Source organism: Tympanuchus pallidicinctus, unplaced genomic scaffold (assembly GCF_026119805.1).
Source record: "Tympanuchus pallidicinctus isolate F22 unplaced genomic scaffold, pur_lepc_1.0 scaffold22, whole genome shotgun sequence".
Classification (NCBI taxonomy): Eukaryota; Metazoa; Chordata; class Aves; order Galliformes; family Phasianidae; genus Tympanuchus; species Tympanuchus pallidicinctus.
The window spans coordinates 41969925-41997623 of NW_026294739.1; the positions used below are offsets into that span (position 1 = coordinate 41969925).

Consider the following 27699-nt stretch of genomic DNA (forward strand, 5'->3'; position numbering starts at 1 on the left):
TCAGGTCAGCTTCAATGGGAACAGAACCATTTCCATGCATTGAGACTTTCTTCTTGCTCCTATCAGTGTAAATGCATGGAGCACCACCAACCTCAGCAGTGTTTCTTTGGAGGGTGAAGCCAGCGTAGCCACACGCTGCAGCCTGGAGCTGGAGGTTTATGCAGTTTGATGAGCTCCTTGCAAGGATCGCTGTAAGTGACTCAGCCCTCAATCTGTTTAGACCAACTTCATGGACTGGAGTAGAAATTTATCCTGCGTAACTCTTCATCCCCCAGGTTATGCCTGGAAAGCAACGCTGTCTGTGCACGGTTTATTGTCATAAGTGATACTTTAACAGCAAAACCTCCTCAACACCGCTCAGTTAAGCATTTCATCACTGAAGGCAAGGCTGCTCTCTGCAGGGTTTTCCTGCACGGCCATGTTAGTGCCCTGCTGCTGCAGATCACGTTTTCCACAAGGCACCCTTAACCGAGCTGCTCCCCAGCACAGGACAGGACAGGAGCTCTTCAACAGCAAAATGCTTTGCATGGTTAGGGAGCACCAGGGTGAAATGTAGAGAGTGCCTGGAAGAAGAGTTGAGCATTAGAAGCTTAGTCCTAAAGAGCTGAGGGAGGGGACGGGAGGCAAGATGCTCTTGTACAGAATCTGTTACAGCTGCAGAGAAGGGAGACAGAAAGCAGTTTGGAATGGTGCAACCCGCAGAGGTTCTGTGCTGGCACGGGGAGATAGGGAGGATAAGCAGGAAATGCATTTCCCTATGGCCACACCTGGGGGTGCAGGCTGGGTTCGAGAGACTGCAGGGGCTGCTGCTGGAGGAGTGCACCCAGCCCTGTGTTCCTTAGGCACAGAGCCCTTTTTTCTAAAGCTCTGCATGCAGAGTCACTTCAAGGACAGTTTCCCTCTTTCCCCAGCGCACATCACTGTGGGCCTTTGCATTTGAGGTGTGACAAATGTGAGCTGGTCCCTGGAAGCCCCAAGTCACAGAGGTGATGGTGGTAACTGCCTCCCAGGCATCCAGCAGCCCTGTGCTGGCTGTGAACTGAGCGGTGACAGCTGCTGTCCTGCACATCCATGCTGCTCACACTCTGCTCCTGCACTGAATGGGAAAGTGGATCTTTGTATTTTCCTACGCTGACTTCTCTTTCTCTTTTTCCATACAATCTCCACTCACTGTCTCCACTTAGATCATTTTCTCAGCCCGTTTTCTGTAAACAGCTTTTTTTTTTTTTTTCCTATTCTAGGCTATTTTGTTCATCTAAAACCTATCTTCCATTGTTCCAGGCACTTGGGATATTTAGCATTTTTTCTCATTAGCAGCCTTTTTCCCTGCTCTCCGCCTCCCTGTCTCCCTTAGCTCAGGTTCTGCCCCCATTTGCAGCCCTTGTAGCTCCCCGTCCTCCTGCAGCCTGCCTTCACCCTGCCTGCCTTCCCAAAGTTGACAAGAGTGTTTTGGTTGATGACTGACTGACAGACAAACACCAGTCTCAAATACCCTGAACACCATGTTACTAATAGCTTTATTCTTGTCCGCTCTGTGAGCAAAATATCCCTTGAAAGGGATAGGCCATATTTTTAGCTAACCTTAAACTCAGCTTCTAAAAAAGTGTCATGCTCATCTGTCTCATTCCCTGGATTCACTTTCCCAAAACAGCTTTTTAGGGGAGTGCTTTTAACTTTGAACTGGTAGGAATGCACAGTAACAGTCCTGGATGTGAGTTTCCTTCCAACACCTGGCAGTGCTGCACGGGGTGGCAGAAGGAGCTCACCTGCAGCTTTGCAACGTGTCTGTTCCCATGACTTGCACCAAAGGAACCAATTGAAGTGAAATTTGGACCCAACCTAAAATAATGACTTGGTGCAAAGAGCCGGGATTTCATCGGCAGTCACAGGCAGCACCAACCTCCTGTCTTGATTATTTCGATATATCTTGAAGGAGATAAAATTTAGAACAGCTTAGGGAAGATAAATAAGGATGTTTCAGCTCCATGGTCGGGTGTGCATGACCTTGCCTTCCTCCTCTCCTATTGGTCTTACGACAAGCCAGATTAAGGGGTGATCTCTTCCAAACAGTCTTCAGTTTGTTAAGCTTGTAAAGAACAGCAAGGGAGGAAACCACTGCAGGATGGATAAAGCTTAGAAACCTGGGCTGGGTTTTCCCTCTGATGTGCCTGCGAGGAACACATGGCTGTTAAAGGGGCCAATTCAGTGCACAGTGCTCCTTTCCCTCTTCTCTCTGCAGTCTCTCTGCCAGCCCAGCCATTCTCATCCATCCCCTGCCACCTGCCGAGGCCACTGCAGCCCCCAGACCCAGCCTGGGCTCCTGGGCACCCTGCTCTACCTGCCTGGGGGCAGCCAGGCTCCAGACAAGCTGATGGCATTTCACTCTGCCTTCTTACAGCACTTGGTGTCAACACATCCTCTGCCTGAGCAGCGCGGGATGGCAGGCAGTGTGTTCAGCATGGGGCTGCGCTCGCTGCTCTTTAAGGCTGGAAAGAAGCCAGCATCATCAAGGGTGAGGGGCTGATGCGCTGCTGGCTTGGTTGGGATTTTTTTTCCGGGCTTCCTCACTGGCAGCACAAACTAAAAAGACTTTTGCAGTGGCAGCATTAGAGGCTGCTGCGTTTGAAGTGCTCTCATTCATTTGTAAGGGATGAGTTGTTTATGGCAAGGCAGCGCTGAAGCAATTATTACCATGCAAATGGAGATGTACACCTTCGTCTTTTATTGATTACTGCTGAAGCTCAGCACAGAGGGAAAACAGCACAGCCATTAGCTTAGAAAACAAAGGCATTACAGAAGTGAACGTTGCTGTACCTTAGCTTAGTAATGAGGGATGCCATCAACAATTTGCAAGTAACATTATGCACAACGCCATGTAAGACTCAGCACAGTGAGCATGCGGTGGGATCTCAACACCCCACGTTGTTTTCAGTGATTTTCAGTCTGAGATGTTTTCTCTGGTCCTGGTCCCTATGCTAAAAATACTGGGGAGGAGCCGCAGGGGCTGAGAAATACAGCATCCAAAGCAGCTCTACTGAGATAGCCAAGAAAACAGCAATGAGGTAAAGTTCAAAAACAAATATAAAGGTGCTGCATCTGAGGAGGAAAAGTTGGATTGTCCCAGAGCTGCAATTGTCCCATGTGGGCGTTAGCGTGTTAAGCCTGGTTCTTATTTAGGCAGATACACTCCGTACCACCAGGTATCCTGCAGAAACAGATGCAGCACTTCGGAGCCCTGAATTCTGACCTGAATGAACATAGCAAAGTTCTTTGTGCTCAGGGCGGTGAGGCACAGGCTGCACACAGAGCTGCCCCATCCCTGCAGCCAAGGTCAGGGCACGGGGCTGTGAGCGCTGATGGAGCTGTGGGTGTCCCTGCTCAGTGCAGGGCTGGGAACAGATGGCTTTTAGGGTCCCTTCCAACTCAAACCATTCTATGAAATGTAGGCCACAGGAGCTGTAGCATCACCTCACTGTGAAATACCTTTCATTCACTGTTTTGCACATGTGAAACAGTGCAGACATCCTTCCCACATACAATCTGCTTTGGGGCACTCATCCATTGTGGAGAGGGTGGCAAACTGCATCTATTGGTTGCACAAACTGCTGGGATAGGGTTTCATCTCCAAACCGAGGCATCTTTTCTGCTACAGCAGCTTTTTTCTGTTCCTTTGGCAGATCCAGCTGGGTATGAAAAATCCAGACACCCAGCTGCAGACTTTAAGACATTGTTTTAGGACAAGACCTGTCATGAGGAATGAGGCATTTGATGGCAACTCGCTTGTGCCGTGGCTGTCACATGTGCACAGGAGAGGCTATGTTTGCCTTTGTGCATGCTGTCCTTTCTGTATCTGGATACAGCAAGAGCCAGTGCAGTGCTTTCCTTTGGCCATGCAGCACTGAGTGCACCAATAATAGCACAGACACACACGCAGAGTTTAGAGGACAGGACTGCGTTCTTCACAAGGGACGAGGGCCCAGCACACCGGGGTCGTAATAAACAGAAGAGTGATGGTTCTCAGCAACGCCATACGGCGTTCAGTTCACTTGTGGTTTAAGTTCTGGTATTTTCCTGCCTCACAGGACACCTACCACTAAGTGTTCGCAGCACTTGTGGGAGGACAGGACACATTGCCCAGGCCAATCAAAAGAAAGCAAGCTAGGAGCATGGTTGGGCTAATGTCTGTGCTAACACATGACTGACATCCATGCTGCGTGCCAAATTCTCTGCTGAAGGGCTGTCAGCTTTAGCAAACGCACAGAGCCAGCCGAGACTTTTGCAGATGAGTTAGCACGAGTCCTCTGAAACCACACAGTGGAAGTTCACCCAACAGGAGAACTTTGCCACGGTGTCTCTTCAGTGGATTTTCACTCACTGCAGTTCTTTTTCCATTTTTCTTTCTTCTCTGACCACTCTCTGGTTTCCATCCCCATTTATATTCATTCCATGTCTGTTCTCTCCCCCTGTTGTTTTTCCCAAGTATTTTCTCAGCCCGCTGCAAATCCAACAGCACTCAAGTTCTCATTGAACTCCTGAACCCACCCTGTTCGAGTGGGTGCTAAATCAGGCAGGACAAGCCAAGGCAACTCTAATGCAGATGACAGCAATTGCGCTTCTGGAAAATAATGGACAGGCATTCTGCATGTAGACAATGGTGCTGGAAGGGAGGGAGAAAGCTCCCGCTCTGCGACCGGCCCGCGGAGCACCAGTGTTCAAGTAGGACATTTTAATAACATCCTTCACGGACGAATGTTTTGCTTGGAACCCTTATTTCCTCCCTCCACTCAGACAATTGTCAGCGGAGGGACTCGCAGGGAACAGAATGGAATTAAATCTATTTAGAAAATTAGAACATTCTGCGTTTCTTTCTTTCTGTGCTGGATTCATTACTGGCGGGGCTATAATCTGTGCTTTTTTGCCTGAAGCACACTCCCACTCTCACCTCTTAACAGCAGTGCTGCCATTCGCACAGATAAACAGGGCCTCCCTGTATGGGCCGTAGCTCCCAGCCGAAGGCAGGCTGGGGGCAGGGGAAACAAACACACGCATCCCAGGGCCTAAGCCAGCTCTTGGGGTGCTCAGGCACTGGGTGCAGCGTGGGCACCACGATGTAAGGAGGGCTTGAAGCTGTTAGAGAGCATCCAAAGAAGGGCTGTGAGATGGGGAAGGCTCTGGAGGGCAGAGTCATGGAATACCCCAATAGGATCATAGAGTACCCCAATAGGATCTTGATACCCCAATAGGATCATAGAATACCCCGACTCGGGTTATTATATGATTCTGTAATGTAATTTGTGTAGTCACAGAATCATCACAGAATCCTAGAATGGCCTGGGTTGCAAAGGAGCACAGTGCTCATCCAGTTCCAACCCCCTGCTGTGTGCAGGTCACCAACCAGCAGCCCAGGCTGCCCAGAGCCACATCCAGCCTGGCCTCGAATGCCTGCAGGGATGGGGCATCCACAGCCTCCTTGGGCAACCTGTTCCAGTGCCTCACCACCTCTGGGTGAAAAACTTCCTCCTCATATCCAACCTAAACCTCCCCTGTCTCACTTTAAAACCATTCCCCCTTGTCCTATCACTAACCCCGAGGTCATCCCAGAATTTCACTTATTTATGTTCTAGTTACCAGGCTGTGCCACCATTGCTCCTTCTGGACCCACATTGGTTCATACCCTTCACACATTTAGGCTTGTTTTGGCTCAGACACATTTGCTTTCTATGCCCTGTGATTCCTTTTACCTCAGCAGGTTTGCAGGGGCTCATGAAGCAATGAATTCCTGTATGAACAAGATGGAAGGATTCATCCCAAGACAGCAGGCAAAAGGAACAGGCTAGTAAGGTATAACAAGGAATAAGCCATGAAGACACTGATGTTCACACTGCAAGAGTAAGATAGTGAGTAAAATAGTGAAAGGGGCAATTGAAAGAAAAATAAGCCAGAAATACATATATATATGTGTGTGTGTGTATGACATATATATATATGTCATATGAAACTGTGGGTGAGGGTACAGGAGGGATCTAGGTTGCACGATTGGGCTTTGAACAAAAAGAGGGGAAATGTAGGTTAGATATTAGGAAGAAATTCTTTAATGGGAGAGCAGTAAGGCCCTGGCACTACTGCCCAGAGAAGTTCTGGGTGCCCCATCCCTGGAGGTGCCCAGAACCAGCCTGGATGGGATCCTCATCCCTGATCTGGTGGTCGGCAACCAGCCCATGGCAGGGGTTGGAACTGGGTGGTCTTGGAAGTCCCTTCCAGCCTGAGCACTTCTGTCATTCTGCGAAGTGATGTCTCTGTGGCGGAAGGCTCTCTGAGATGGGCTGAGCAGGCAGCTCAGGAGCCCTGCCTGGACGCACTGGAGTGATAAATCTTTCCATCCCAACTCTTCTAACAACTGTTTCTGTTTACTTCTCCCACTCAGTTCTTGCATGCTTCTGCTTCTGCAGCCGGGACCAAAGCTTTCAGTGATAATAGGCTCACTATTGCTTTGAATTCAGAGGTCTTTTATCAGTGCACTGTTCCTGTAATTTACTGGGGTTTAGAGTGGTAATGAGGATTTGGGCATGTAAAGAAACCCTAAAGTACACATGGAAATCAACATGAGGGAGTGCAACTCTGAGCCTTGGGCATTAGTGACCGTGAATGGGTGAGCCAGTGCTTAGCACAGGAAATCAAAACAGGGGAGACAAAAGCTGCACGTAATCTTCCTGGACTGGCAAATGGTATTTATCTTATTTGTTTGGATGACTGGAGATCACAGAGCTTTTTGTTGCTCTGCATCTGTGCTGCAGAGGATCCTCAGCTGCTCGCACTGCGTGCTGAGGAAGTGGTCCTCACCTGGCTGCTGTGGGACGGGCAGCAGCATGGGAAGTCGAGGAATTATGGCTGAAGCCCATTGCTCCATCACAGAAACTACAGAATGAAACGTCTCCTTACCGCCTGGCTGCGTTAAAAGAACCGCGCATAAAAGCCGAGGGAGGCGGGAGGAGTTCTTTTAGATTTATGTTCTTTTTGGGTAAAAAATGCAAAGTGCTTTCTTGCCAGGGATAGTTCCTAGCAACTAACATCAGCTGCGGTCACGAAGAGCCCTACCAGTGACTATGTGCCTGCTTAGTGTACACAGTAGCATAACTGCACGATTGAGTAGCAGCGTGTTGATTTGCTCCCTGGTTTCATAGCGGTGCAAATTGGTCAGAGCATTTTTGGCGCTCACGTCTATAATTTCAGAAGCCTCATTTTACAGAGGGAAAAAAAAAAAAAAAGCATCGGGCCTATTATTTCTGCTGACAATGCTGGTACTAAAAATAACGGCTTGAATGTCGTTAAGGAAGCTGTGTTTCAGTTTGTCGATAGATAAATTTTGACTGGACAGCAGGAAATATTTCTAATGATGAATTATGTTACCCTGGGTTAGTGCTCCTGGAGGTGAAAGCCTCACAGCCTGGGAGCTTTGGAGCAAAGGACTTGAGAACAGAGAGAACAATCTTGCACGATGCCCTGATATTGTGAGCGCTTTGGGAGCCCTGAGAGGTGTCTCTGAAGGACAGCCCCAGGAATCTCACTGCCATCAGCCGAATAAAGCCGTCACCACCTCCAGGTCTGGAGCTGGGCTGCTCCGTGGTGGCATCACACAAGCTGCCCACAGGCAGCGCTGCTGGCTGCCCTGCAGCTGTGGGGGGCACATGGGATGGCACCTCCACACTGAGATCCCACAGGACACCGACTGAGGGGTGTAGGGCTGAGACCCCCATGGTTCACATCTCACACCTTCAAGAACTCCCTCAGGCTGAGGTCTGGTCCCGTGAGATGTCTCTGGAGTGGTTTCAGCACGTGTCACTTTGCCTTTGTCCCCAGGAGGCCAGGCCAGCAGGCAATGAGAGCAGCTGCACCTGAGCCACACCTGGTCCTTGCAGAACATCTCACTTCATCCATCTCCTTTCCATTCCCTTCCCCTTTCTCAGTGTCTTGGTTAGGCGTTAACTGGAAACAGAGCCTTGGGGTACAGGTAATTTCCAGCCCTCCAACTCGTTCTTAGAGCAGAGGGGGCTGTGGCAACTCCAGGTTCCAGCTGGGATTCAGCCCTCCTGGCCCTGCCTGCATCCTGCAAGGGCGGCTGGGCAGCATTTTAGTCTGAGTTATTCCATTTAACTTTATCGATTGATTGGCTAATGAGCCACTTGTTTGCCTGAGGTTACTCAGCACTACTGCCTCTGCTTATAGATCAGGTCTTTTTTATCACACATTTCCCCGTATCCCGTAAGTTATAAATCTATTATACAGATATTAGCAATTTACAGTCATCACTGTTCAGAGAGGAGACACCGACGGTGCTATTAAATGCTGAATCAGAGCTGCTTTATCGAAGCTTTCAAAGTCTAGATAATCTTTACATTTGTTTTCTTTCCTCCCCTGCCATTCCCCAGGCAGTCACCTCTCCAGACCCCTCGGCCACACAGCCTCCGGGCTGCACCCATTCCTGGAGGAGCAGCTGAGGGATGGAGCAGAACCTTTGGGATGCAGGCAGATGTAGCTCAATCACAGCTCATGTCGAGCAACGAGCCGAAAAGAAGCTGTAATTGTGCTTCCCTGATTGATGGCAGTGCAGTGGGGGCTCTGCAGCACGCCTGGGCACAAGGCACTGAGCGGGGGCCTCTTTGCCCTCCCTGCAGACTCGCTTCCCCAGGCAGGACGGGCAGTGAATGAAGGGCTCATCCCCATCCAAATCCAATGACTCATCACAGGCACTGTGGCCAGTCCCTCGCGCTGGCTGCCAACCAAGGAGATGGGGAATGCTTGAAACCTCAAATGCTTGGAGGTCTCCAAGTTTTCCTAGATGCTTTCTGGAAAAATAAAAGCTTACCCCATCAAAAAGTTGCATCATCCAGATGCCAGCAGAGCACCAACTATGTGGGTGGGAAGAGAGAGTCAGAGCAGCGTAAGCTAATTAAACATCAGCCTCTGTGAATCCAATCAAAGCTCTCCAGAAGGCAGGAATATTTTACACCAGAAATGTGCTTAAACTCTGACTATCAGATGTGGAGTGAATTTATTACAAGGCAGATCTACCAGATCTAGCTGAATGCTTTATAATGTGGTTCAGACAATCGCTTTGAATCGTGATGCATCTTGTTCTCAGCTACTCTCAGTGAAGACTTAGAGGCATTTATAAACGAGTTCAATAAGGAATTTCTCAATTGAAGATAAGAACATGGTAGATGACAAAGACTGATGAAAGTAGTAGGAAGAACATGCTCATTTTTGCGATGTTTGTCACTGTGGTCACCTCCCAACAAAATGGGAAAACACATTTACATATCAATTTAAATGCAGAGCTGCCCTATGCTATAGCTGTGTCCATCTAGAGAGCTGGAGGCGGCTTGCTGAACCACAGCCGGAACGGACACCTGGTGACAGCTGCCTGTGCTGTGGTGTTTGCTGCTTCTGCCTGGCTCTGGCAGCCACCAAGCAGTGAAAGAGGCTGGAGGAAGAGGTGCCAAGCGGGCTCTCTGATGGCTGTCTGGAGGGGCTCGCTTCCCAGCAGTCCTGGGGTTATTTCTTGGTAGTGCAGAGCTCCTGGGACCGCCATTAACAGAGCACCGGGCTGGCAGGGAGAGCTTAAGTGCCCTGATGCTTAAGCTCTGCATCAGGCTTTCAGAGGCAGCGATGTCTGGCCCTAGGGTACCCCAGACACTCAGTTATTGATCTCTCTCCTTCACTGGCAGGAGCTGCCCTGTCATGAGCCAGCATGGAGCTTGAGGAACACATGGTCAGGAGACAGGTCAGGGGAGCTGCCCTGCTGCATGCCGGTAACCAGTCCTTGGTCACCTGGAGTGCTGAGAGCCCAGCGCTGGGTTCCAGGATGTGCCATGAGGCACCAAGGATGCCCAAGGTCTTCCAATGCTTTTCCAAACCATAGCTCATTGAAATAGCCTCAAAGCGCTGGGGAAACACTGGGAAAAATTGCTCCTCTTGCTTTTCAGGGCAGGGCAGCTGGGAGACATGCAGCAGAGGCAGAGCCCTCCGTTGCCTGGGACAAGTCTCTCTATGTGTGCTTGTCCAGATCTTGCCACGTGTGGTGTTTCCTAAGCATTAGCTGCATGTGAGAAGTCCTAAAAGGTTATCATTATTTACCTGAATGCTTGTGGCAGGTGTCAGGGAGAAGCTGTGCATTTGTCTTCCCTTTGGATAACCTGTTCTCTGAGTACAAGCATAGAAAGTTATAATTTCAATACATCCAAATGCGTGTAATTAATCACAAGTGCAACATACCTCCTTCCTGCTGTGAAACCTCATTAGCAGTGTGGGTGGAATCCTAAAGTGCCGTATGTGCCTCATTCAGCGCAAAGCCTTCAGCTGGGGCAGTCTCAGCACACAGGGTGGCTGTGAGCAGCGTGGTGCAGGGGCTCAGAGCAGGGGCGTGAGGCAGACTGGGACCCTCTGTGTCTGCTGCTCCATCCGAGCTGTGCTTCAGATGTAAGCAGAGATTTCCAAGAAGCTCCACTAAGTACAGGCAGCAGAAGCTGTGCACCCTCATTGCAAGACCGACCACAATTACGCAGATGAGATGAGGCTTTGTGCTGCCTGCAGCAGCAGCAGCGACAGAGGCCAAATCGCTGTTCCTTGCCCAGGACTTTTGTCACTTCTAGAGCACAGCTCTCCATTCTCGTTGCAACATTTTCCAGTAGGATCCATTACAGCGTTCAGGGACTTTTTGCCATCAATCAGCTGCTCTCCCTCAGACTGTGATGTGTGAGGTGCAGTGCTTGAGTGCATCCTCAAATGGAAAAGCAGCACGGTGCAGAGCCAGGAACGGCACGGCTGGAAGATCTCTGAGCTGAGACTAATGAGGGGTAAGGGCAGCCTGGCAGCACGCTGGGGGGCAGGCATTTGGAGATGGAGCCCCTGGGCTGTATTCAGTGAGGATGAACAGGGGGTAAGGCACAGCAGAATCACTTTTGTCAGTATCAATTCCTTCTCTGCTCAGAGTTAAAACACCAGAAGCAGTGCATCTGCTAGCAGAGCTGATCAAACCCATCAGCTTCTGCTTCAAAAAAAGACGGTTGCTGCAAGATTTGATATCCCGAAAAGGCAAAGCTGCTTTAAAGCATATTTTTATGTTAGCTTAGTGTTTTCGTGGCAGCACATGACTCCTGCTGAGTGCCTGAGCAGCTACTACACACACTGGATACTCAGCTCTGCAGAGCTCAGCCCTGCACACGGAGGCTTGGAATCCCAAGGGATTTTGGGGAACTTTGTGCATCCCACCAAAGCTTTATTTTTGCTGTGGGATTTGGTGGCGTCTCTTAATTGAGGCTGAAATACATAACCAGATAAAGAGGCTGAGGACATCCCTGTTTCCTCTATTGTCCACAGAATGTTTGGTTATGGAACCCAAAATCTGAGGTTTTGAGAGGCAAAGTCACCTTCCAGCTATCAAAACACTTCAGGTGAGGCAGATGGGAAAGCAGAAATATTATGTAGGTTTGGGCAGTAAAACTGACATTGAACCCATTTGCCTCGTTTTTCAGGCTCTGATGATAGTTAATGACAGCTTACAGAAGTTGTAAGTGATCTAAAAAAGCCATAAAAAGCTGCTTTGTGTCCTTGCTCAGGGGATGAATTTAACAAAACCATTACGGGGCTTTAAAACAGTGTTTTGACTTTCTAGAACCAGCTGTGGGATGATCCAGCTGCGGTCGGAGCCCTCTTGCATCTAAGAGAACATTTAAGAGGATTAATCCCAATAATTTTAATTCAACAAAATGACCTTATGTAACATTACTGAGGAATTAATGAGAATTCTTGCATGTGGGTCATCACCAGCCCAGTGGATTTTTTTCCTGGAGGATGTCATTGCTCCCAGGCAGCGCGGACCAAGTAGATTGACAGCACAGGCCATTACATGGGATCAGAAAGCGAGGCACTCGGAGCTGGGACCCCTTTTCTTCTGCTGCATTATTATTTGGGAACGCACAGAGGAGAGGAGCGCAGCTGTCAGCCTCCTCTGGTGCTATTTGAAACCCCTTTGCCCCGAGGCTTTTTGCACAGAAAAATGCAATCTCATCTAATGCAGGCACTGCTGCAGGAGTAGGTGCCGTCCAGCTGCCTCTCCTTAATCGAAAGAAATCCTGGTCTGATGGTTTTTGGCTGAGTTTCTTCGCTGTTCTCACTGAGCGGAGCGGGATGCGTATTAAAGCTAATTAGGTGCACATAGGGTAGTCAGTATTTGATCTTAATATTAAAGGCCCCAGGAGAGGGCAGGTTATCAAAGTTACACAATTCCAAATTGCAGTAGAAGCAAGCTGTGTCAGTGCCCTGGTGTTACATAAAGCCCCAGCCTGCCCCGCTCTGGTGCTGTGAGTGATGGGGTGGTTGGGGGCAGCCAGCCTGCAGCCCTCCTTGCTGCTTCTCCTTCCTCTTTGGGCAAAGTTCAGGTTTATTTTGTTTTATTGCTTTTGGGAGCATAAGGCAACTGATTTCAGGCAGAAAGGAGGATCTTGTGTTTGTTCTGTATTAGCAAGCATGATGGACTTATTCTCTGGATGTGCTCTAGGGCCTTTATGTCCTTCTTGCAGTGAGGGGCCCAACGCCGAGCACAGCACTTAAGGGAGTTAGGCATAGCGTGGGGTATACTTGTTCTCCAGGGAATGCCACCGTGGGCTTATTTTTCTGACTGTGTTTTGTTAGGTGAGAATGCTCCTACCTGGTGCCAGCTGCTCTGCTCTGCCTTCTGCTGAAATAGCTGCAGTGGCGTCTTTCATTTATCAACAGCCGTTCATTACTTTCAGGATGTATTGGTGTCTTTAGACTCTTGAACTTATTCTATATGCTCACAGTGGAAAGCAGAGTACAGGAAATAGAAGAACAACAAATCTCGCAGGTCAAGCAAGGGAAGGGGTGTTGGGACATCCCGAAGCACAGTGCAAGAAACAGCTCACCCCAATAGACACAGGGCAGGGAACTGAGAACGCAGCCCAGGAAACCATCTTTTGTCTCAACAGCATGCAGCTCAAGTTTGCATCACCCCTTGAGGCTGCCCAGAGCCAAAATGAAGCATTAAGAAAAGAATAACAGTAGAACTAAGAGCTGATTCAGACAAGCCACAGGACTGCAGGGACACAGCACCACGTTGGCAGTTTTCTTTGGTGTGCATCTTTCTGGTTCTTATCTGATTTAAAAAGGAAATGAAGAGTGTTCTGTGTATGCTTTATACACACATTGAGTACAGAGGTTTGGGGCAAATGCCATATCAGGTCCCTGCATGCCCAGAACGCAGTTGTTAGCTCGTGTCTGTTCACCATAGGCAGAGCTACAGCAGGAGCGACGTTCATTCTGAGCAGCCATGTGGGAGTTCCAAGTAACTTCACTTGTGGCTTTTTGGCCAGCAGCAGAGGTACGGAAGCACATGCCTGACCTTAATCAGACCTTGTGAAGGCATCAATTCCTTACATGCATCCTTATCAGACACATATTTTGCCTTGGGAGAGCAAGAAGGCTTCTGTCCTGGTTCATGCAATTTTCGCAGTTCTTCTGAACAGGGATAAGCAAAACGTATCCAGGGCTGCAGTCTGGCAGCACGTCTCAGTCTCCCGATGGATTTGCTTATTTTTTAACATGAACCAGCTGGTTAGTTGCAATAACATCTTTGCATGCAAGAAATACCTCAGTGATAAGTATTTAGTTTTGCGTGACCATAAGGTATTTCCTTCAGAAAGGAGATCATCCCCAGCTGGGATTTTATCAGAGCTCCATCCACGTTTCTTGGGTGGGCATTAAGAATCCAGGTTGAAAAAGTTAAGCTTTCTCAAATGAGCACTGCTTGGCCCCAGGGTGGCCCCGACGAAGGAGTTTGTTTTACTTTTCAAAAGCAGGCGTGGAGGCAAACAGGCATCTTGACCTCCATCTCAGAGCTCTTGCAGGATTGCGATGCACAGGGTGTCATTCCACAGCCGAGGTGGAAGAGGTGTGGAAGTAGTGAGAGATCTGTACCCTGCCATGGGTGTCTGCGCTGTGCTGCTGCAGCCTTTCACACACAAGGTCACGGGCATCTGCGTTCATTTAGTTTAACATAATCCAGGAGTTTTTAATCGCATTTCAGGCTATTAAATGAGTGAGAACAAAATCACTGGAATTTAGCTTCATAACTCTCCTGTAAACAAACTTTTTTAACCTCATGTTAAGATAAAAATCAATTTAAGAAATAGCTGATTATGTCCAGCAGAAAAAATTTCCATCAGAATTTGATCAACCCTTTCCCTTCCCTGTATATTAAAGTAAGATGTTTGCATTCTTATTTTTCCCCATTTGCAAACAAGGCTTGCAGTTTGCTTCTTTTTTCCTTTCATTCAACCTCTGCCCACCCTCACCAGAACCTGATATGAAACGCAAAGGCAGGGCGCTGCCAGCTGAAGCCCTGCAGCCTCCTTACAGCTACCTGCAGCCTTGCAGGTGAAGCTCATTGCCGTCCGAAAGCTGTGCAGTGACCTTTAACTGCCTTAATTTGTTCAGATGAAGATGAAGAGCAAGAACTGAATTGATAGGAACTGGACCGTTCATTTGCAAGGTGTTTGCTCACAGTAGACTTCTACTGTAATAATCTCCTGGCGATTTCTTGCCCAGTTTTATTCAAGTAAATCACTGTCATTTTAGGGATGTGCCCTGATACGGGGAAACTTCTTTCAGCTGGAAACATCCTGCTGATGGAAAGTAAATCGTCATAGGCAGAACAGAAACAGTATGGGATTTATTTTCTCTGCTAGGTCATTGGAAGTCTCCACGTATGTCTTTTGCAGTGATGCAGGCAGTTTGAAGCCACACAAGCAGGAAGTCAGCAGGAAGCATTTCAGCAGTTTTTGCTTGAGGTTTTGGAGCAGTTACAAAGTCCAGGAGATGCGGCAGGGCTGTGACAGGAGGAACAGCCTGCACACAAACCAGCTTTCAGGAGCTCCGTGCTCCATACCTGGTACATATCTACTTCTCCTTGAGAGCCCTTGGAGGACAGGTACTGTGAGACGGGAAAAAGGTGTAGACGTGGTGTCTGTCTTCCTTAAATATAGAGGAAGAAAAGAGGAGTAAAAGAGGTTAAAGTTTGGTCAACTTCTAGAAGCTTCCAAGGGAATTGAACTGCAATCAGTTTGTAAGCACCTAGGAAATAAAAGGACGGATGATTGACATCCTGCATGGATTATTCAAAAATGAGGCACATTAAACTGATCTCATTTCCTATTTTGGTAGGGAGTGGGACAGGAATAGTTCATAGAATCATGGAATCATAGAACATAGAATGAAAAGGGTTGCAAAGGAGCACAATGCTCATCCAGCTCCAACCCCCTGCTGTGTGCAGGTCACCAACCAGCAGCCCAGGCTGCCCAGAGCCACATCCAGCCTGGCCTCGAATGCCTGCAGGGATGGGGCATCCACAGCCTCCTTGGGCAGCCTGTTCCAGTGCCTCACCACCCTCTGGGTGAAAAACTTCCTCCTCATATCCAACCTAAACCTCCCCTGTCTCACTTTAAAACCCTTCTCCCTCGCCCTATCACTACCCACCCTCACAAACAGCCATTCCCCCTCCTGTTTATAGGCTCCCTTCAAGGATTGGAAGGCCGCAATGAGATCTCCCTGCAGCCTTGTCTTCTTAAAGCCAAGCAAGCCCAGTTCCCTCAGCCTTTCTTCGTAGGAGAGGTGCTCCAGATGGACAAATGTTCCCTCAGGACTGACCTGGGTGAACTGAATTCTGGCTTGGATCATTCCTCAGCTCGAGATGCAGCCCTGCTGTGCTGGAGGGACTGTGTGCTCCATCCAGAGCTGCCCTTTCCCAGCTGCTGGGTCGCCACATGTCAGCAGAGACATGCAGCGAAGTGATCTAGGGCTTTGCTTCTTTAATACGTCCATTTTTTGGTGAGAGGCTGAAGGCGCGTGAGTGCTTTGTTGAATGGAAGCCAAGGCGATTCTCTATGCAAGATGCAACCCCTGTTTCCAAGTATTTCATTTATTTTGCAATTAAGCAATAATCACTGAGGCACTGGGCGCTTCTTCAGGATTAATGACTTGCCGTGGGGTGGCAGAAGATCTGCTCTGCAGTGGAGCCCTTCTCCCCAGCAAATACCTGTCTGTTAATGGCATCCTAAAATGAGTATGACAATATAATGTGCAAACATATGGACTTTATGTCAGTGGCTGATGGATAGGAAGTAGGCATTGATAGGTACATTAGACAGGTTGATTCAGTTGTCTCGCACCATTCCATTCAGCACATGCTGTTTCATTAATCACTTGGTGAATGAAATGGCTTTTTAATTGCTTAGAATCGCTTTCAAAAATTACATCGTTGTCTCCCCCCCACAGCAACCCCTGGGATCCTCTTAAATCCTTTTCCTTTCTCTGCCCTGGGAAGAACAGGCTCTCATGTGGCAGAAAGGAGCCTCCCTACAGCAGCTTCCTTTGTATTTCAGACACAGAAAAATATACTAGCCATTTAGAAAACAGAGAATTCACATTTTTAGTGCTGAAAATCCTCAGTTCCTGCTAATTTGCAAGTTGCTTAAGGACTGGCCCACCCTGCCTGAACCTTTAACAACTTGACAGTCATACTGCCCTGCTCTTTTCTGTTAGTTCCTTTGCATTTTTTGTGGTCACAGTATCCAACACCCATTGCTGCTTGCATGCTGAAGCACACAAGCTGGATTCATAGAATTATAGAATCATAGAACCATAAAATGGCCTGGGTTGAAAAGGACCACAGTGATCATCTGATCCCAACCCCCTGCTGTGTGCAGGTCGCCAACCAGCAGCCCAGGCTGCCCAGAGCCACATCCAGCCTGGCCTCGAATGCCTGCAGGGATGGGGCATCCACAGCCTCCTTGGGCAGCCTGTGCCAGTGTGGATTAAGCCTCTCCCTAACAGTGTACCTCCCCAGGGTGGTCCCATAGGCAGTAAGGCACAGTTCTGCAGAAAGGTAAATCCCAAGCAGTTGAGCGACAGCGAGAACGTTCCCAAAGAACCATTGGAAAAGCCGCCAGAGGAGCCCAGCGATCGACTCACCGAGGCAAGCAAGAAGAAAAACATTTGCTAAGAGCATATAGGACAATAAACCAGTTCACAGTGTCCTAGTAGTCTTTGGAACAGCACTAGTCAGTGGGGATTCGCTCGCTCCAATCTTAGGTAATGTGCTCACTGCATGATTGATTAATCCGTAGGTACTTCCTACGGCAGAACTTCAATACTGGCATCAGCTGCGCTGCTTTTAGTCGTCGTGGCTGCCTTCCCAGAGAAATTTCACAGAGGAACAATCGAGTTTTTTTCCTCCGTGTTCTTTTATGCCCCGTTTCAAAGCAATGTTTTTATGCCCGTGCTTTGAACGCGTTGCCCCGTCAGCAGGATGTTCACTGAGGGATACCAGAGCCGCTCTGCACTGCTTGGTTCTGCCTCCTGAGAGCAGGGAGCCCTGTGATGTGGCAGGGAATTGGGAAACATGGAGCACTTAGAAACACAGGGTGTTTAGATGTGGAAGCGTTGGGCAGCAACTTCACGGCACGAGGCCTTTTCTGAGTTGCCCAGAGCCAACATTCTGCCCTCCGTACCCCAGAATCCCACCCCAAAACAGCCAAACACAAGGAGTGAATTATCTCTGCTGGTGCTTTTTCTGAATACCCACAGGGTCCCTCCTATGCAGAGCTCACAGAGGAGCAGGGGCTCTACCGAACTCCGGTGGGGCTGGTGCAGACCCTGTGCTTTGTGCCAGTCATAACTCTTCAGGCTTGACTGCAACTTTTGGCAAAGCAGACATTCCCAGAAGCTGTTAGAGAGCGTCCAAGGAGGGCTGTGAGATGGGGAAAGGTCTGGAGAGCATGGAGAGCGAGGAGCACTGAGGGCCCTCAGTCTGTTAGGGTCAGTGCCATGGTGGGAAAGCAGGGGGTTGGTCACTGGTGTTAGAATGCCTTTCGGTGAGGTTCACATCATGGCAAGTAGCTGTCGTTGTGCTTGTATCAGCCTTGTTCTTCATGTAGTCATCTGTTAATAACACGAGGCTGGCATCCAGCTCTGCTCTTCATGCCATCCCAGCACTGTATCTATTGCACTCTTGCATATGATCCTTGCTTGCTCTTCTTCTCCCTAGGGGAGATGCCAGCTCTGGTCAAAACCTCTGTTTGTGTATGTGATCTAGAAAAAAAAAGAAAGAAGAGTCGCATTATAGACAGGATGCTGGGTTCTATTAGTGAACGTATCCGTTACTGAAGGACTGTACGTTGTCCAGTGAGATCTGCAGATGAGAAAGGAAGAACTTCATTTTGGCTAAGCAGATCATCCTCTCTGCTAATATCTAAGAGACAGGATCATAACTTATGTCTTCACTGGGAAGAATTGCTGTCAAGCACAATTAGCTCTGTGAACTCGAGCCATTCTCTGGGCACGCCCTGGCTTAGTCCCTGAGTTGTAGAGATGAGGCACCAATCTTCCACCCTGCCCATGGCAATGTCATGCTACAAAACACAGGGATGTGTTTCCTGTGTCCAGCAGGCCAGCTGTGTGTCTACAGATAGGACCCAGCCTATAATGGCACACGTCTCATAATCTCATTTCCAATTCATCTTGCCTGAACTCAGGCAGCTGCTTAGCGCATTTTGCACAGGGGAAGTGATCCTGGCAGCAGGTCCAGCCAGGCTGCAGGGACTCAGCCCATCAGCTGGTTCTGACAGCACTGACAGACTGACGGAGCATCCAACGCACGGAGCTGCAGGACGTGGGCTTCAGTCCTGCAGTGCTTCCTGAGGGACACATAACGTGCCTCCAGGCTGCAGAGCTCCCAGCACTGCCTGGGAAGGCATGAAGGCCTGTGAAGATGTCAGGTGATACATTTATCCATGGCTGTGGCATGGATAAATGCACAGAGGGGGATTTTGACCCACTCCTTTTGGAAGGCACCCGGGAGTTGCTATGAAAAGGACTAGACAAAAAATAGTTTTCTGTCTTTTTTTTTTTTTTCTCAGTAGTTAAGACCTGATCTGTTGGTCGTTGTAAGCAGGGAATATACTTCCATAGGCCTTGTCAGAAAAGATAAGGTAGGACCTGGAAGCCTCCATGTGCAAGCAGGAGGTGAGGTCCAGCACTCATGGTACTGCTGGGTGCAGGGACAGCCTGCACCGGCCCTACATGAGACCTTGACAGAGAGCAGAAGGGATGTTAATTGCAGGCACTGGGCTCAGATGCATTAGTGGTAAGCAGCCAGAAGAGTTTGAAAAGAAATGATGACTAAATTAAGTGAATCAAGCTGCCAGATGTGCTCTTCAGATGAGCGCAGTTCTGTTTTCAGTGTCTCCCCCACTGAATGACATTCTCAATAGGTTTTTGTCCTCTCTACTTTCTCTTCAGGATCATCCATGAGGATGGCTTCTCTGGAGAAGACGTGAAGCAGTACAAGCCAGTGGTCTACAGCAACACTATACAGTCTCTGGCAGCTATTGTACGTGCCATGGATACCTTGGGCATCGAATACGGTGACAAGGAACGAAGGGTGAGTTAAAATCTCCACTTCTTGGTACAAAGAGCTGAGAACTGGGACACTCCTCAGCACAAACAAAACATGTCTGCACAATCTGAATGTCTTCGGGGGGAAAAGAAGTGAGGGGAAATGTTTACATTATTGTTACATGCCCATTGCATGGAGTTTTTTAAGAAATAGGTGCATAGGTGCAATTACACGTGATGTAACAGCTAAGGTAGGAAGTGTCACAACAACCTGGCGCCGGCCAGGCCACATGAAAAATAATTCTGTTCATCTAAGGGCAGTGAAGTGACAGGTACTGATAGATCTGAGGAAAGAGAGAGAAGATGTGTCCTGTCTGCTGTCTGTGCACAGGGCGTGTGTGGGAATGTCTCAGGGAGAAGTCCTGCTGCTCTTCAAATCCCTTCCACCAGCTGCTAATATAGGAAGGCTTTTAGAATGAACTGCACTTAGCAGGGACTTGACTGACTTTTACTCACATCTCTGCCATTCAAGCGTGTCCAAACAGCAATCTTGCATGCAAACAGGATGATCTGTTACTTCACTGAGGCTTTTACAGGCAGGATCTTAGGTAGCAGTGTTCATATAAGTCCATCAGAATAACAGTTTGATGTCTGGCAGCCTTGTGAGGCCACGCACCTAAGCAGGCCAGACCTTTCCCCGTTGCTCCTCTGTTGTTTTAACTAGCTCCCTATTTTTAAACAGTCTCCTTTACCAGCTGCCTGTGCTATCCTTTGCCTTTCCTTCCTGCATTTCTAGATCAAAGCAAACTCACAAGGCACTAGAGAAGTCAAGATCAGTCTTTTTGCAGAAAGCAACGCTACTTGCTTTCACTGGAAATATAACCATTTCAGTTTCAAGACCTGTTAAGGGCAAAGTCCTGTATGCCACTGAGTTTATCGTGGCTATTTTTAGGAAGCTATCAAATGACAGATGTATTACATACCTCAAACTCCTTATCTAAGAGTTGATAATAAAAGCATTTGCTGGAAGGGATGCCAAAATCCTGCTGTGGTGCTGCTGTATGAAGAGGTGCCTTATGTCTCCCAGTCGCAAAGGGGTGTTTTGATTTCTTTGCACTGAGGGATCTTTCCCACAGGAACCCTAAATCCTGGAGGCTCCTTCGTCCCAAACGCAGCAATGATACAATAATGGAGTTCTTGTGCGCTTGCCGAGAACTAATGCTGACGGCTTTCAAACTGACTACATTAATCTGTTGATTACTCAGTGACTCAGCTCTCAGCAAGGCAACGTATCTTGCCTCAGTGAAAACCTATGTCCAGGAAAACAGAAACAAATCATTCCCCATGTCTGATAAACAGTCTGTGGCAGACAGCTTTAAATTGTTAATTCTCTTTTCCCTGTTTAATGCCTGAAATCCTAATTCTTGGGGGGGGGAATTTAGCACTGCCCGAGTGCCAGGCTTGCAAAACAGGGGGCACAGATGGGGAGAGCTGTTATCAGAATGCCAGAATGAGGGGAAGGGCACTGGGCTGCATGGAATGTCATGTCCATTCATGTTCCTATGGAAAAGATTTGGAGTATCTTCTCCTTTTGTAGACATAATACAAAGGAGAGCAGAGAAGCCAAGCCTGCCTGCCATGGTCTTCCACTTGCTCCTTTCTTTTAGTCAACCTCCACAGAAAGTTGCTGGTATTAGCAGCAAATACTATTTATTTTAATCTCATGGCTTCTGCTACCCCACTTTTGTTATTAATACACAGCTGCTGTAGAGGCCATTAAACAGGCGATTTGTTGAGCATTATGCTGCACAGTTCATCCCTTTTCAAGCAAAGCTTTTCTATTTTAAAAGTCATTCCGCAGCCAAGGGTTTCCGATGCAAATCTTTTTGTGAGGGATTTTCCCTACTCATCACTTAAGCCTCCAGGAAAACAGACCTGGCCAAGGGGAGCAGGGGCTGGGGCTGCTCCCAGGTGACTTGGAGCAAGGCAGGAAAGGACATGGGGCCGGGGACTGTCTGGCTCCTACAAAGCCCACCAGACTTCAGGGGAGATGCATCTCCCCCTTATTCCCTCACAGTGTTACCCAGACCATGCTCAGATCCAGGTGAAAAACAGCCTCACTCTCCCCTCTGTAATAGATGTGAATTGGATGCTCTGTGCTTTTGCTATTGAGGAAAAGTAACCAAGCCCTCTCTTACACATCTCCTTGTTCTGCTGCCCTTAATTATCCCTCTGGTATTTAGTCTAGAGGGAGTGCAAGGCTGGGGGAAAATCTGGGCTAAACCTCCTTGCTTCAGTCAGCCACACAGTGACCAAAATAGGAAGCAGGAGCTGAAAAGACAAAACCAACCACAAAAAAGTCTCGCTGACCCACTCTGCTGATAAGGGCCTGCCTGCAGGTTGGGTGCAGAGCTGTGCAGGATCTCACTGTTAGGCTGGTCCTTGCTCGCAAGAAGATGTTCTCTTTCAGGTGACTTTTGGGGCTGCCCTCCTCTTCCCTCCCTCACCAGAAGGACTGAGGATGCTGTGCAGCCGCTGCTGCCTCCCCATAGGAACAAAGCAGTGTGTGGGAGAGACCCTCTCTCATAAGACCTGCTCCTCTTTCAGCCTTTCTCTCCTTGTCAGATGCAAAGACCCGCCGGTCTCTCCCATTAAGAGCAGAGCCAGCTTTCTTGCCCCTCCCTGAGGCGCACTGCGGTTACCATCATTCACATTTTTGGGCAGAGAAGACGCACAAAGGCAGGACATTTTACAAGAGGTGGGAAAAGCCAAGCAAAAAGGAAATCCCGTGCTATTTCCACAGCCTGCCCTGTTGCCGGGGAGATGTTGGCTTGCTCAGAAAGGCGTGCTGTTGCCTGGAGTGGCCCATGTGCTGCTGGAAAGTAAGGGTGGGGGGCAAGAGAGGGCACAAAGAACTCAGGGAGCCTCACACGAGTTCTGCTGGAGGCTCTGTTTCCTGAAAGCTGCCTCTTCCGTGTCCCATGAACATATTTTCCTCCTTTGTCACCTTGCAGTCCCTCGAGTCCCTGAACGCACAAGATCTTGCCTTGGTCAGTGATCCCAGTAAAATAACAGCAGAGAAAGACGATCTTTGCACAGCAAGAGCAATGGCCCCAGAAGCAGGGGCTGTTTTCCCATAGTCATACTACTAATATAGGTAGCATTTAGACCGGAGACAAAATAACCTTCTATCAAGGCTATCACGGGTTGCTCCCGCAGACAGAATTTGGCTTGGAAGAGCCTTCCATTTAAAAAAGGCTGTAGAGCTGGAGCTGCCAAGCCTTCGTGCAGAGTTTACTCAGAATAAGTTTGTAGGTCTGTACTCCTTTCCAACCTGGGTAATTACAGCAGAAAACTGGCAATTCGTTTAAGGTTAAAATGTGATCTGGGAGCTGGCACCGCCTGCGTTTTGACTATTTATAGGGCAGCAGTAGTAGCTGTAACTGACAGTCAGGATCCCGGTCTGCTACGGACATGTAATGGTGCTGGAAAGCAGGAGGAGGTCCCGGGTTTGTGAAGAAGGGGGCTGATACCCACTCAGTAGAAAGAGAAGAGATGGGGACTCAGGTAGAAACAGCCTAGAAAGTGGAACAACAGTGCAGTGAGTGACTGATTGCACCAAATCCTCCATCCCCAGAGGTGGATCCAACCTGCCTTTCTTCCAGCAGAACCCTATCAAGCATCATGTGAGCTCAAAGATCCAGAGCTTCCTTCCCCCTTTACTTCCCCAGGGTGGCCTAGCGAATGCGTTTTTGGTTGAAATTCCTGTAAAAAAGCCCTTTTGCAATAGAGCTGAAAGGAGGCAGGGGAGGGTGGGTGCTGAGCTGGGGCCGTGCCACCTTGCCAAGCACTCTGTGCTGATGTTTCACACGCTGGTCCTGTTTTGGGATGAGAGCTGTTGTGTTGGCATTGCAGTGTGTTCACCCTCACTCAGAAGTGAGCATTGAGCTGCTTTTTGGAGTCTCTGTGGAGCTGTGGGCTGGTGTTAGTGAGCGGCAGCAGCAAGGGGTGATGGATGGTCAGCCCCTCTGCCAAACACGGAGCACTCAGAAAGCAGAGCCTAAATAACACATTTCTTGAGGAAAAAAAAGAAGTATTTGGATACCCTTCAGCACCTGAAGTGAGCCAGATGAGGAGGGCTGGTGCAATCACACCTCAAAATGCCATTCGCATCTGCCTTGTTGGTGAATGCTTGGCACCAGTCAGGCACAGAACATTGCTGACACTTCTCCCAGTTCTGAGATCAGCCTTACAGCCCACACAATGATACCAGTGACCAGAGTAGATGCCATTAATTAACATCAGTCTTTTTTAATTTTAATTTTCTTTTGAAGAAAAGGAGGGTAAGTAATGTCTCAGGGTAATGATGATAGGAAGACCACAGTCATTTAGCCTCAGCATCAAGATTTATATTGAATCTAATCACATCTTTCACCACCTAGAGAGGGTTTTTAAGAGGATGGTGCCTGAGTCTTCCCAGAGAGACACAGGGAAATACTGGAGGGACAAAGCAGTGGGCACAGATGTCAGGAAAAGGATCTCTGATCAGATCAGGTTCAGATATAGAATGCTGTTCCACTCCTGTCTGTGCATTCAGGGGCTGGGGGGCCTCTCCTGCAGGGCCATCCAGCCCCAGAGGAGTTAAAATGTGGGCAGTGAAAACAGGGAGGGAAAAGTGGGGAGCGAAAATAGGAAATACCCAAATAGGCTTGTAAGTTATGGGTATTGCCACCAGGATACACTCAGGTACTCTGGGCTCCTTGTTTGATGTTTGTCTGGTGGCCAGCACTATCTTCAGGTGCTCACTTGTCTTCAGAGATGGGTTGTGTTTTTTTTGGTCTTTCTGCTTTCAGTTGCTATTTTAGGCTTGGTTTCAGGGTGACAAAGAACACCAGCCATCCAATGGATGTGGTAGAACAAGAGGTAATGGCCTCAAGTTGCAGCAGGGGAGATTCAGGTGGGATATTAGGAAATATTTCTTCTCCAGATGAGTGAGGCAGTGGCACAGCTGCCCAGGGAGGTGGGGGATTCACCATCCCTGGAGGTGTTCAAGAGCTGTGGAGAGGTGGCACTGAGGGACATGGTGGGGTGGGGTGGGATTGGGTTAGGTGATCGTAGAGGCATTTTCCAGCCTTAACAATTCTGTGTTTCTATCATCCCCACATCTCCAGCGCTGTGCAACATCCTTACCCACTGTGAAAATGTAGAACCTGTGCTGCAGGGAGATTTGTCCGGTTCCTGGCTTGCAGGCTCTTTCTTTTCACCAAGAGGTCTCTGCATTTGATTCTGCTTTTTGGATGATGCAGGGAGTATTTTTAGTTTGAAAAGGAGGAAAAAAAAGCAACACGCCACCTCTTCCTTTGGAAGGAGGGCTGCTGTTGTGCAATTTGTTGTTCAAATGCATCTGCAGCTAGTGCTGCCAATGGGACTGTGACAGGGAAGCACGAGGGTGCGAGGGGCCTTGGGCTGTGACACCAGTGCTGCGTTAATGACAGCGCGGTGCTGCTTCTGTGCCACATGGTGCTGCTGGAAGGCGACTTCCGCGAGAGCTTCTGCAGAGGCCCTGGTGGGACAGCACAAAACTGATCATTGAGAGAGCTCTGTCACAGGAGCACAGCAGGAGCAGAGCTCCAGGGGGTGAGCATGGCCCCGCTGCCTGCCCAGGGGCTCCATGGGCTGGGGTTAAACACACAGTGCAGCAGAAGATCTGAAGATGCTTGCTTGTTCCCAGCTCTGCGGCTGGCAAGGCACTGAACTGCTCCCAGAAAGTCCCCCCTCCCAGTCTTTGGGCTGAATTCAGCTGCATGTGGTGCGGGTGCCCTGCGCAGGTACGTCTGCAAGTCATTTCTCCCAGCAGGGCTGCAGATAGCGACAAACGACTCAGCACATTTCCAATATATGTCAGTTATTAAGTGGATTTATTTCCATCTCTTTGGGGAAGCATTGGAAAGCGCTGCTGAGTCACACTGCTTACTCACCGCTTTTAGAGTACCATTCGAAATATTTGTTTTCCGAATGCCTTCCATGATGTTCCTATTATTTGAATGTCTCCAGATGTAAAACGAAAACATTTATACAGGGCATCCCTGGCCTTTAACAGATCTCTGGCGTGTAACTAGGGAAAAAGCATCAAACAAATGTCTTGGGAAAGGATCCCTCCTTTGGCTCTGCCATTGGGTGTTTACTCAGTGTTGCAGCAAGGGACAGTGTGGGTTCTGCTCTGGAGCAGCCTGCGGCTTCCCAGCAGCACAGGGTTGGGAGGGAGGGAGAGAGGAAAGCCTGCAGCAGGACTGGGGCAGCACTGGTGCCTCCTGCGGTCCTCCTGGGCACCATGCCCATCTGTCTCCTGAGCTCCTGCTGAGCTCCCGGAGTCACAATATGAGCCTGAGGAGGTAATGACCTGCACACGGGTTGTGTTGGGCTGTTAATCAGTGTTGTGTGCATGGGTAACAGCTGAGGACTCCCTGCCCCTTTGTGCCATGGTCCCCATCCCACCCCAGCCCCACCACCAGGGGTGATGCTGGCACTATGTCCAGGGAAGATCATGCCTGCCAGCTTTGGGCAGGTTTCCTCCTTCCTGCTGCACTGGACATTTCTCATGGTGGTAGGAATCTCTGTTCCATAGAACCATCGAATCATAAAGGTTGGAAAAGAACTCTAAGGCCCCCAAATCTGACCCCAGCCCACCCCCTCCATGCCCACTGACTGCACCCATCAGTGCCACATCCCCACAATTCTGGAACACCCCTAGGGACAGGGACTCCCCCACCTCCCTGGGCAGCTGTGCCACTGCCTCACTGCTCTTTTGGAGAAGAATTTTTCCCGTTATCCAACCTGAACCTCCCCTGGTGCAACTTGACCATTACCTCTCACCCTATCTCTGTTACCTGGGGGCTGCGGCTGACCCTCATCTCTCTACAACTTCCCTTCTGGGAGAGAGTGGAAAGGTCTCCTCTGAACCTTCTTTCCTCCATCCCTGTTGGGTTAGGCTGCCCCAGAACAGCCCAGCCTTGTGGTCATCCAAGCCTCACAGCCAGAGACAGCAATGGGAAGCAGGGAGCATCTTCTGAGTCCAGGAGAATGCTCCACTTGCCAGTTTTATTGAGTTTTTATTTGAAGTAATGAGAGCTTTTAGAGCTGGTAGACAATATTCCAGGCACCAGTGGAACATACTTCTTAGCAGGAAGAGATCCCTGTAGTCCAGCAAGTTTGATATCATCCTGTGAAGTTATGAATTGTTCTCTTCCAAGAGAGAACCAGGTTTCATCTCCATTCCTCCCTTCTTCCTTTCATCACATCTGTGTACTTTTTTTCTCTTAGGCAGCGCAGGTTTTGGCAACGCAACCTGCCTGGAGGCGCAGTCTGACATTTCTGTGGATGCCAGAAACAGGGGAATTTTAGGCTAGGTTTTCCTCTCTGAATTTCAGTTTCAGTAATCACTATTCATACAGCAAATTCTCCATTGGCACTGCTGGATTAACATGTTCTGTGCTCTGGTCTCATCTTCAGCGTATAGTTGAATAGCAGCTACAGTGTTCCTTTTCTGGTGGCTGCTGCCCTTGCTTGAATCCCTTAGATTTTAGAGATGACCCCCCCAGGACACACAGGTTTATCAGCAAGTCCCAGCTCTGCATCACTGCCTTCTTGTTTTTTTTGGGTGGCTTCCTTGCTGGCTCCTACCCGTGAGCACCTTTAACAGTGAACTGCCAGTCTGCTGCTCAAGGGTGCTGCAGTGACACAACTGCAGGCTGCTTCATTCCATGTGCTCCAGAGGCAGAAGCTGTACGCAGACTCAAAAGACCACATTCACCATGACAGTGGGTCGTAAGCCAAGTGCAGGCTCGTCTTGTGATGAGTGAATGGGCAGAAATCCTCGTTTCCTCTGCTGCCACTCTGAGAACAAAACCTTGGGGAAGGATGCAGGATGGCGAAGGCTGCAGGATGGCTCATGGCAGCATGCTGGGTTCTTCAGAGCTCTGTGGCTCAGTTCTTTGGGTCACTGTGGGCCAAGAGAGGAGGATCTTGTATTCCTTGCTGGCTATCGAGGCAGAAAGTGTGCTCACATGACACCCCCAGCCTGCAGCCCCAAGCTGTGCTGCTCACAGCCTGTCTCACAGCCCGAGCACTTCAGCATTCAGGCCAAAAGCTGAGATGGGCTCTGGGCCACGAGGTTTCAGAAACCAAGAGGAGCCAGGCCCAGACTACACCTCCGCTCATTTTGCAGCTGTGGGC

General features: G+C 49.0%; 1 protein-coding gene and 1 long non-coding RNA gene across 4 annotated transcripts in view; one reads left to right on the forward strand and one right to left on the reverse strand.

Moving 5' to 3' along the window:
- The window catches only part of GNAO1 (G protein subunit alpha o1), a 116573-nt gene that overhangs the window by 23694 nt on the left and 65180 nt on the right, over positions 1-27699 (forward strand). For all 3 annotated transcript variants that reach the window (XM_052685317.1, XM_052685315.1, XM_052685316.1), the window contains exon 3: positions 19372-19513. In XM_052685317.1, coding sequence (XP_052541277.1) covers positions 19372-19513 — 142 coding nt within the window. The remainder of the gene's footprint in view (positions 1-19371; positions 19514-27699) is intronic.
- On the reverse strand, positions 15974-23081 carry LOC128081759 (uncharacterized). Its single transcript, XR_008207387.1, has 2 exons — positions 22398-23081; positions 15974-18162 (listed from the first exon to the last, which is right to left on the reverse strand). It is a non-coding gene; the product is annotated as an uncharacterized LOC128081759 (long non-coding RNA).